General features: G+C 37.8%; 1 protein-coding gene across 1 annotated transcript; it reads left to right on the top strand.

Annotated features, from left to right (window-relative positions):
* Positions 1 to 96: 96 nt before the first annotated feature.
* LOC117319880 (probable tRNA(His) guanylyltransferase) lies at positions 97 to 11,249 on the top strand (the record flags this gene model as incomplete). The annotated part of the gene is made up of 4 exons (XM_033874594.1): positions 97 to 188; positions 5,770 to 5,939; positions 9,224 to 9,312; positions 11,142 to 11,249. Coding segments are annotated over exons 1-4 (441 nt in total), but the record flags the coding sequence as incomplete, so codon positions are not given.
* Positions 11,250 to 11,368: the final 119 nt, after the last annotated feature.

Below are 11,368 nucleotides of genomic sequence, written 5' to 3'. Positions count from 1 at the left end.
TCTATGTCTACAGATTAGTTCATGATGTCTACTACAGTCTTCATGAATCCAAATGTAAGAAGAGCTGGTTAATACCAAGAGGCAGTGTGTCTCGAGGAGTTCAAAGATGTTGTCATGGCATATGGTCAAAGTGACGAATACAGTTTCATCTTCAAGAAAAATACCAAAATGTTCAACAGAAGAGCTAGGTAAGTATAAAAGATAGGACGCTGTTTTCTGATTTTAAAAGTGCAAACAATCACATTTGTAATCTTGTATAATTGTACAGTGGTACCTTATAATTAGCACTAGCACTGAAGAAGCTGTTCCTATCTACACAGATTCTGTTGGTACTAACAACACCTACACAGATTCTGTTGGTACTAACGACATTTACACAGATTCTGTTAGTACTAACAACACCTACACAGATTCTGTTGGTACTAACAACACCTACACAGGTACTGTTGGTACTAACCACACCTACACAGATTCTGTTGGTACTAACCACACCTACACAGGTACTGTTGGTACTAACCACACCTACACAGATTCTGTTGGTACTAACAACACCTACACAGGTACTGTTGGTACTAACCACACCTACACAGGTACTGTTGGTACTAACCACACCTACACAGATTCTGTTGGTACTGACCACACCTACACAGATTCTGTTGGTACTAACGACACCTACACAGATTCTGTTGGTACTGACCACACCTACACAGATTCTGTTGGTACTAACAACACCTACACAGATTCTGTTGGTACTAACCACACCTACACAGATTCTGTTGGTACTGACCACACCTACACAGATTCTGTTGGTACTGACCACACCTACACAGATTCTGTTGGTACTGACCACACCTACACAGATTCTGTTGGTACTAACGACACCTACACAGATTCTGTTGGTACTGACCACACCTACACAGATTCTGTTGGTACTAACAACACCTACACAGATTCTGTTGGTACTAACCACACCTACACAGATTCTGTTGGTACTGACAACACCTACACAGATTCTGTTGGTACTAACAACACCTACACAGATTCTGTTGGTACTAACCACACCTACACAGATTCTGTTGGTACTAACGACATTTACACAGATTCTGTTGGTACTAACTACACCTACACAGATTATGTTGGTACTAACAACACCTACACAGATTCTGTTGGTACTAACGACACCTACACAGATTCTGTTGGTACTGACCACACCTACACAGATTTTGTTGGTACTAACAACACCTACACAGATTCTGTTGGTACTAACCACACCTACACAGATTCTGTTGGTACTGACAACACCTACACAGATTCTGTTGGTACTAACAACACCTACACAGATTCTGTTGGTACTAACCACACCTACACAGATTCTGTTGGTACTAACGACATTTACACAGATTCTGTTGGTACTAACTACACCTACACAGATTATGTTGGTACTAACAACACCTACACAGATTCTGTTGGTACTAACAACACCTACACAGATTCTGTTGGTACTGACCACACCTACACAGATTCTGTTGGTACTAACTACACCTACACAGATTCTGTTGGTACTAACAACACCTACACAGATTCTGTTGGTACTAACCACACCTACACAGATTCTGTTGGTACTAACCACACCTACACAGATTCTGTTGGTACTGACCACACCTACACATTTTCACAGATTTGTTGTTTGTTTGTTACATTGATATATACCCTGTAATAGATAATGAGATACAGATATCTCGCCTAGTTTTTATCAAATCACCTGGGAATGTGTGTACCTGTCTACAGATTTACATAATTGTCAGTGAGAAATTGAATGCTTTAAGTACTTTACAATCTCTGTCTTGTCCTTGTCACATTTTTGTCAACGGTACAAATTTAATCTGTAAGTCATTAACATTCTTTCTGGTCAATTAAAAGTGGCAAAGATTATTTAAAACAAGTTATTTTTGGAACCACCTGTAGATAAATATCTGAAGAAACGTATCAAATTATCTTTACATATTTACCTGTAACTGGTTACTGGTATCCACATTTGAATATTTTACCATAAACCTTGACCTGTATCAGTATATATCGGTATATAAAAATATTTTTTGAAAAAAAAAAGAAAAAAAAAATCTGTTGTTATTTGGTAGTATGAGGTTCATATACAGTGTACATGTATACTAATTATACTATATCTGATGTCTGTCTTTATTTTCTGAACAAGTAATCAGAACTGTATTTGTACAGTAAATGGATTTGGACCAAGCTTGGTGAATTGGTACACAGCAGTACTCCTATCGTGTTTAAAGGCGAATTATTGACGTTATTTTCTACCTTAGATTGCCACATGGAATCATAATAAACTCCGGTTTTAGCATATTTATAACTTTCACCTGGATAGAGAGGTATAAGAATGGAATTTGTATTGGCATAGATGTGGTCAGTAATGGCATGTTTATTTGTAAGGTAGATAGTAGATCTGTCCAGTCAATTTTACCTGTACAGTGGTTGCCAGGTTTTTGTGTTGGAGGTGTTATGTAGTATTATGCAAGTTCTACCCATGATGTACCAGATTTAATTTATTGGTCTAAACAGGTTGCATGACTAATGAAAATCACAAAATTAAATCATTGCCTCTTGTCTCCTTATATGTGCCACAGATGGTTTTGAAATATGTCCCCTTGAGTTAGGTGGCCATAAAGGACGTGCACTTCCACCTAAGGAACATTAAGTCTCCAGGTACGGAACAAATATTGTACATGTGTTATTGGAAGGAATATTGAAAAAGACCCTGCCAATAGGAATCGAGCTACTGACCTCTCAATCTCTAAGTGAACATCTTACCTCTAAGCTAAAGAGAAATTCCTACAAACCAGCTAACAAATGCTTTCTCATATATTTTGCCCTGCAATAATTATAATTATAAGCTCAACCTTTACTTTGAGCCATACATGTACATGTAGTTGATGTGTTGGCCCTTTGTCCTAATATTACAGGATAAGTTCATTCATCATGTCTTATTAATGATATTAGGTTTCAATAGGTTTCTTTCATCAAGTACTTGCAATTTTGGGATGCAGCTATTTATAACTACTATGATACACTAAAATTGTATATTATATTTACCTACGAGGCTACGATATATATTTTCATATGCCATTAGTGTGATATACCCAGGAGCCTTTCCATTTGATTAAGCCTCCACATTTTGACTATAAAGCCTGTCTAAAACAGCCTGTCAGAAAATGTTTCTGAGTTATAAAGTGATAAAAAGTATCTTAAATTTAATGATAGGTTTTCATTACATATGAGATTTTATGAAAATTGTCTTGTAGTGTTAAATTTTGCTCACAAAGACTTGCAAAAAGAAAAACTTCTAAGACTCATTTCATAAATTCATAAAATAAGATCCTGTACATGTATATATATGTTTATATGTGGTCGTGATCAATTCATCTTGTCAAAGGCAGGCATCCTTCAATGAAATCTCATTGGGGACGAAGCTAAGAATGAAATGTTACCAAATATATCAGGCTAAGATTATTTCTAACATAGGTGTCGGTAACATAATGGTAAACATCTCAAGCTTGAGTTGATATAGAGCTGGGAATTCTAAGTGGTAAATTGGGGTCAATTCCATGTTCTATGTATTATATTAAATATTTAGAAAAACATTTTATATTTACATATTGACTTGTACTTATTGAATGACAGTCATTTTGTGGTTACATAGACCTGGGCCTTTAATGGGTCTTAACACACCTGTTAGACTAGCACTACCGACAGTTAACGAAAACATAACCCCCAACCTACGTAAATATTGATTTATGTGTTGAGTTGGTAGGATAGCGTTATGTACACATAGCTTGACCATGATACCTAGATCTACATAACAAAGGCTCACTATAAGGTAGTGTGTCCAACACCAGGAAGACATTTTGATGACCTGCTGTTGTGGTCATCATAAACACAGTTACCTCCCTTACAAACCTGTTGTGGTCATCCTAAACACAGCTACCTCCCTTACAAACCTGTAATGATCTTTGTCAAAACAGTTACCTCCCTTACAAACCTGTTTTGGTCATTGTAAACACAGTTACCTCCCTTACAAACCTGTTGTGGTCATCCTAAACACAGCTACCTCCCTTACAAATCTGTTGTGGTCATCGTAAACACAGTTACCTCCCTTACAAACCTGTTGTGGTCATCGTAAACACAGTTACCTCCCTTACAAATCTGTTTTGTCATTGTAAACAGTTACCTCCCTTACAAATCTGTTGTGGTCATTGTAAACACAGTTACCTCCCTTACAAACCTGTTGTGGTCATCCTAAACACAGCTACCTCCCTTACAAACCTATAATGATCTTTGTCAAAATAGTTACCTCCCTTACAAACCTGTTTTGGTCATTGTAAACACAGTTACCTCCCTAACAAACCTGTTTTGTCATTGTAAACACAGTTACCTCCCTAACAAACCTGTTTTGTCATTGTAAAAACAGTTAACTCCCTTACAAACTTATTTTGTCATTGTAAACACAGTTACCTCCCTAACAAACCTGTTTTGTCATTGTAAACACAGTTACCTCCCTAACAAACCTGTTTTGTCATTGTAAACACAGTTACCTCCCTAACAAACCTGTTTTGTCATTGTAAACAGTTACCTCCCTTACAAACCTGTAATGATCTTTGTCAAAACAGTTACCTCCCTTACAAACCTGTGATGATCTTTGTCAAAACAGTTACCTCCCTTACAAACCTGTTGTGGTCATCATAAACACAGTTACCTCCCTTACAAACCTGTTGTGGTCATCCTAAACACAGCTACCTCCCTTACAAACCTGTTGTGGTCATTGTAATCACAGTTACCTCCCTAACAAACCTGTTGTGGTCATCCTAAACACAGTTACCTCCATAACAAACCTGTTGTGGTCATCCTAAACACAGTTACCTTCCTTACAAACCTGTAATGATCTTTGTCAAAACAGTTACCTCCCTTACAAACCTGTTTTGTCATTGTAAACACATTTACCTCCCTTACAAACCTGTTGTCATCCTAAACACAGTTACCTCCCTTACAAACCTGTAATAATCTTTGTCAAAACAGTTACCTCCCTTACAAACCTGTAATGATCTTTGTCAAAACAGTTACCTCCCTTACAAACCTGTAATGATCTTTGTCGAAACAGTTACCTCCCTTACAAACTTGGTGTGGTCATTGTAAACACAGTTACCTCCCTTACATACCCATTTTATATTATATGAAATCTAAAAGGATTCAGTACCTCCTTTACATACCAATTTTATATTATATGAAATCTAAAAAGATTTTGTTCAAATGATAAATGGTTGGTATACTGCAAAAAAAGTTGTGAACAGAAGAATTTCTTTTCCTGACTTCTTGTAGCAGAACGGACTGGGCTGAAAGAGAAACAGCAGTCTATCTTAAAAATTTTGGTTCTCACATAATGCTTTGAAAAGTCAAAACCATTTCTAATACAAGAAAATCAACCTGAACAGTTGTCGTTAATATCTGTTTTAGCTCCCCCTGTAAACGGGTCACCAATCTATATGTATTAGATTCTGACCTCTGACCTTTACTATAATACTATAAACTGCTATCCAATCACATTTCATATATTTCTTCTCTATTTTAAGTCCATAGTAAAGTAACTGCTGACCCATATTTGTCATCTGTTTAACACACTAAAGTAGGAATTAGGTTACCAACCAAAATTGTATTCTAATTTATATAATTATGACATTTATTTGACCTCCACAGTAAACTTATGACGAACCTTGTGAGTCAGTTTTCATCATCCTTCGTCTTTCACTGGGCACGATTCTTCAACAAGCAGCCTCTCCAATACCCACCAGTGTTTGATGGGCGAGTTGTCCTTTACCCTTCAGACAAGAATCTCAAAGACTACCTCAGCTGGAGACAGGCCGACTGTAAGTACAATGTCATAAGATTTTTAGCCCACCATCATCAGATGGTGGGCTATTCAAATCGCCCTGCGTCCGTGGTCCGTCGTCCGTCCGTCCGTCCCTCCGTCCGTCCCTCCGTCCCTCCGTCCGTCCGTCCGTCCGTCCGTCCGTAAACAATTCTTGTTATCGCTAATCCTCCGAAAGTACTGAAGGGATCTTTCTCAAATTTCATATGTGGGTTCCCCTTGGTCCCTAGTTATGCATATTGTATTTTGAGACCAATCGGATAACAACATGGCCGACAGGCAGCCATCTTGGATTTTGACAATTGAAGTTTGTTATCGCTATTTCTTAGAAAGGACAGAAGGGATCTTTCTCAAATTTCATTTGTAGGCTCCCCTTGGTGCCTAGTTATGCATATTACATTTTGAGACCAATCAGAAAACAACATGGCCGACAGGCAGCCATCTTGGATTTTGATAATTGAAGTTTGTTATCGCTATTTCTGAGAAAGTACTGAAGGGATCTTTCTCAAATTTCATATGTAGGTTCCACTTGGTGCCTGGTTATGCATATTGCATTTTGAGACCGATCGGAAAACAACATGGCCGACAGGCAGCCATCTTGGATTTTGATAATTGAAGTTTGTTATCACTATTTCTGAGAAAGTACTGAAGGGATCTTTCTCAGATTTCATATGTATGCTCCCCTTGGTACTTAGTTATGCATATTGCATTTTGAGACCAATCGGAAAACAACATGGCCGACAGGCAGCCATCTTGGATTTTGATAATTGAAGTTTGTTATCGCTATTTCTGAGAAAGTACTGAAGGGATCTTTCTCAAACTTCATATGTAGATTCCCCTTGGTGCCTAGTTATGCATATTGCATTTTGAGACCAATCGGAAAACAACATGGCCGACAGGCAGCCATCTTGGATTTTGATAATTGAAGTTTGTTATCGCTATTTCTGAGAAAGTACTGAAGGGATCTTTCTCAAATTTCATATGTGGGTTCCCCTTGGTGCCTAGGTATGCATATTGCATTTTGAGACCAATCGGAAAACAACATGGCCGACAGGCAGCCATCTTGGATTTTGACAATTGAAGTTTGTTATCGCTATTTCTCTGAAAGTAGTGAAAGGATCTTTCTCAAATTTCATAAATAGGTTCCCCTTGGTGCCTGGTTATGCATATTACATTTTGAGACCTATCAGAAAACAACATGGTCGACAGGCAGCCATCTTAGATTTTGACAATTGAAGTTTGTTATCGCTATTTTACAGAAGGTACTGAAGGGATCTTTCTGAAATTTCATATGTAGGTTCCCCTTGGTCCCTGGTGTTGCATTTTGGGACCAATCCGAAAATAACAGACAGCCATTATCGCTAAATCTTAAATTTTATGTATAGGTTACCGTTGTTTGAAAAGCACTAGAGGGCTGTTTCTGAATTTACACAGATTAGTAAGACTTAGAGGAAGGGAAAAGTAGAGAAAAGATCAATCTGACATGGAACCTATAAAGATCATTCAATGGTGGGCGCCAAGATCCCTCTGGGATCTCTTGTTTCAAGGTTAAGATTAAAATCATGTTGTGAATTGTTTTTAAAATATTGATTGATGGATGGCATTTGATCAGTGATCGGTAATGTTATGAGCATCAGGACAGATTTAGTTCATATTCATACTATACCTAAAGCCATCAAGATCTGATTAGATTTTGGTGGTCATTGGTCAAAGTTCATATTCACACCATAGCATAATGCTATCAAGATCTGATTAGATTTTTGGTGGTCATCAGTCAAGGTTAAATGTTAAAAGCTCCACTTGACCACTTTAGAAAAGCTGGAAAATATGATAACTAATGAACCTGTGGACAGATTTATTCTATTGATGAGGGAGATGGTCAGTCTTCTCACTTAGTATTTATTTTCTATGCCCTGCCATGAAATGGGGCGTTCCGTACTGTCCCGTTCCGTCCTGTCACAGGAACTACTGAGGTTTCGGGGTGTCGAGTGGCAGCGGGGGCATTTACGTCTTAAGACGTTTTCTAGTTTAGGTCAGGATGACCTATAGCCATCATGTTCCGTCCGCCATCCGCTGTCCGTAAGACTTTTTTTGATTTCAAAACGCTACTCCTCCTTAACCCTTTGGTTGTTTACTACCAAATTTGGTTTGAAACATCATTTGGGGAGGCCAATCATATTTGATATAAATGAGGCTGATCTAACCCCTAGGGACAGAGGGGTGGGGCCCAAAATGGGTATCTTTGTTGAAATTTTGCTTTAAAACCCTACTCCTCCTTTACCCTTGGGTGGATAACATTCACATTTTGTGTGAAATATCATTGGGGGAGGGCCATCATATTTCATATAAATGAGGCTGACTCCTAGGGCCAGAGGGGCGGGGCCTAAAAAGGGGAACTTTGCTGAATTTTGCTTTAAATTCCTACTCCTCTTTAACTCTATGGTGGATTTTATCCAATTTTGGTTTGAAACATCATTTGGGGAGGCCGATCATATTTGATATAAATGAAGCTGGTCTGACCCCTAAGGAAAGAGGAACGGGGCCCAAAAAGGGGAACTTTGCTAAAATTTTGCTTTAAAACCCTACTCCTCCTTAACCCTTGGGTGGATTACATCCAAATTTGGTGTGAAACATCATTAGGGGAGCGCAATCATATTTTTTTATGAATGAGGCTAGTGTGACCCCTGGGGATACAGGGGCGAGGCCCCAAATAGGAACTTAGCCAAGTTTTTTCTTTAAAACGCTACTCCTTAATGGATTACAACCAAATTTGGTTTGAAACTGATATAAATGAGGCTTGTGGGGCCCCTGGGGACGGAGGGGTGAGGCCCCAAAAGGGGAAGTTAGCTAAAATTTTGCTTAAAAATGCTTCTCCTTCTTAATGCCTTAATTGATTATAACCATATTTAGTATGAAACATCTTCAGGGAAGGGCAATCCTAATTGATATAAATGAGGCTTATCCGACCCATGGGGACAGAGGGACATGGCCCAAAAATGGGAACTTGGCTGAAATTTTGCTTTTAAGATGCTGCTCCTCCTTTATCCAAAATAGATAAAAAACCAAATTTGATCTGAAACATAACTGGCTGCATATAATATAGACAATTTATTGTAATGATGCTTGATTGAGAGGTGTGTCTCTGCTGTAAATGTTTGTCAGATGACTGTTAAGGCCCATGGGCCTCTTGTTAATTCAGGTGACTTTTATAGTCAGGTTTGACTGTAGTTGTGACATGTTTGAAGTAATTATAAACACTAGTATCTTGTTATATACCTGCAGGTCACATCAACAACTTATATAACACATGTTTCTGGAAGTTAGTCCAGGAGAAAGGTCTGTCACCGGCCCAGTCACAGGAACGCCTCAAAGTATGTATTACAGAAAACAGGTCATGTGCAGTTATAGGAATACCCCCAAGATAAATACCATAGAGAACTCTAGAGTTCACAGGAAAGATTTCAGCTTTTTTCACTTATTTTTATGATGATTTCATAACTTAGATTTTTAGCCCACCATCATCAGATGGTGAAATGTGAATTTTCAGAAGATTTCAGCTTTTTTCACTTATTTTTATGATGATTTCATAACTTAGATTTTTAGCCCACCATCATCCGTCCGTCCGTCCGTCCCTCCGTCCGTAAACAATTCTTGTTATCGCTATTTCTCAGAAAGTACTGAAGGGATCTTTCTCAAATTTCATATGTAGGTTCCCCTTGGTGCCTAGTTATGCATATTGCATTTTGAGACCAATCGGAAAACAACATGGCCGACAGGCAGCCATCTTGGATTTTGACAATTGAAGTTTGTTATCGCTATTTCTGAGAAAGTACTGAAGGGATCTTTCTCAAATTTCATATGAAGGTTCCCCTTGGTGCCTAGTTATGCATATTGCGTTTTGACACCAATCCGAAAACAACATGGCCGACAGGCAGCCATCTTGGATTTTGACAATTGAAGTTTGTTATCGCTATTTCTGAGAAAGTACTGAAGGGATCTTTCTCAAATTTCATATGAAGGTTCCCCTTGATGCCTAGTTATGCATATTGCGTTTTGAGACCAATCGGAAAACAACATGGCCGACAGGCAGCCATCTTGGATTTTGACAATTGAAGTTTGTTATCACTATTTCTGAGAAAGTATTTAAGGGATCTTTCTCAAATTTCATATGTAAGTTTCCCTTGTCGCCTAGTTATGCATATTGCATTTTGAGACCAATCTGAAAATAACATGGCTGACAGGCAGCCATCTTGGATTTTGACAATTGAAGTTTGTTATCGCTATTTCTGAGAAAGTACTGAAGGGATCTTTCTCAAATTTCATATGGAGGTTCCCCTTGGTGCCTCGTTATGCTTATTGCATTTTGAGATCAATTGGAAAACAATATGGCCGACAGACCGCCATCTTGGATTTTGACAATTGAAGTTTGTTATCTCTATTTCTCAAATTACTGAATGGATCTTTCTCAAATTTCATAAGTAGGTTCCCCTTGGTCCCTTGTATTGCATTTTTGGACCAGTCTGTCCTGAAAACAACCTGGCAAACAAACAGCCATTATCATTAAATCTCAAATTTCTTATATAGCTAGGATTCCCTTGTTTGAAAAGTACTGGAGGGATGTCTCAATTTGCACAGATTAGTAAAATGAAGGGAAAAGTAGAGAAAAGATCAATCTGACATGGAACCTATGAAGATCATTCAATGGTGGGCGCCAAGATCCCTCTGGGATCTCTTGTTTCTTAAACATTAGATAAACTATACTAGAATAAAATAGATTTATCCCTTGTGAGCTTATTCCATGGGACTTAGTCCATCTGTCAACTTTTTCTATAAAACACTACTAGTCATGAACAGTGGAATGGATTTTGAAGTTTGGGCTGAAGCATACTTGGGTGAAGGGGAACTAATTTTGTATAAATGATTCAATGGTGGGTCTTGCACCCTAGTCTAAATTACCACAGCCATAATTAGTTTTCTGTGTACGTTGAATTATGATATGAGCATTCTTTTGTCCTATAATTAGTATTACACCTGTTCATGGGGGAAGAAACATGTTGATTATAGTAAGAATTCCATTCATAAATATCTCGTTCATGAAGTTATTCCGAATGCAGTTTTATGAGAAAAAAATCCAAACATTTAAAATGTAGAGAAATTCCATCAAACTATTATGTCATCTAATTAAGTTTCTGTTTAACAGGGAACACTTTCCAGTGATAAAAATGAACTGTTATTCTCTGACTTTGGGCTTAACTACAACAGTCTCCCAGAGCTGTATAGAAAAGGATCAGTATTATTGAGAATGAAGGTAAGTTTGTCTAAATAATCTGGATTTATACTTTCTGGTTAGATATGTTAGATTTGCCCCGGTCTTCTTAGTTATGTTATTAAGCTCAACTTAATAAAATCATTTTATTTATCATGTGT

This window comes from Pecten maximus, unplaced genomic scaffold, assembly GCF_902652985.1.
Source record: "Pecten maximus unplaced genomic scaffold, xPecMax1.1, whole genome shotgun sequence".
Taxonomy (NCBI): Eukaryota; Metazoa; Mollusca; class Bivalvia; order Pectinida; family Pectinidae; genus Pecten; species Pecten maximus.
Note: the sequence above shows the minus strand (reverse complement) of the source record. Positions and strands in the feature narration are given on the sequence as shown.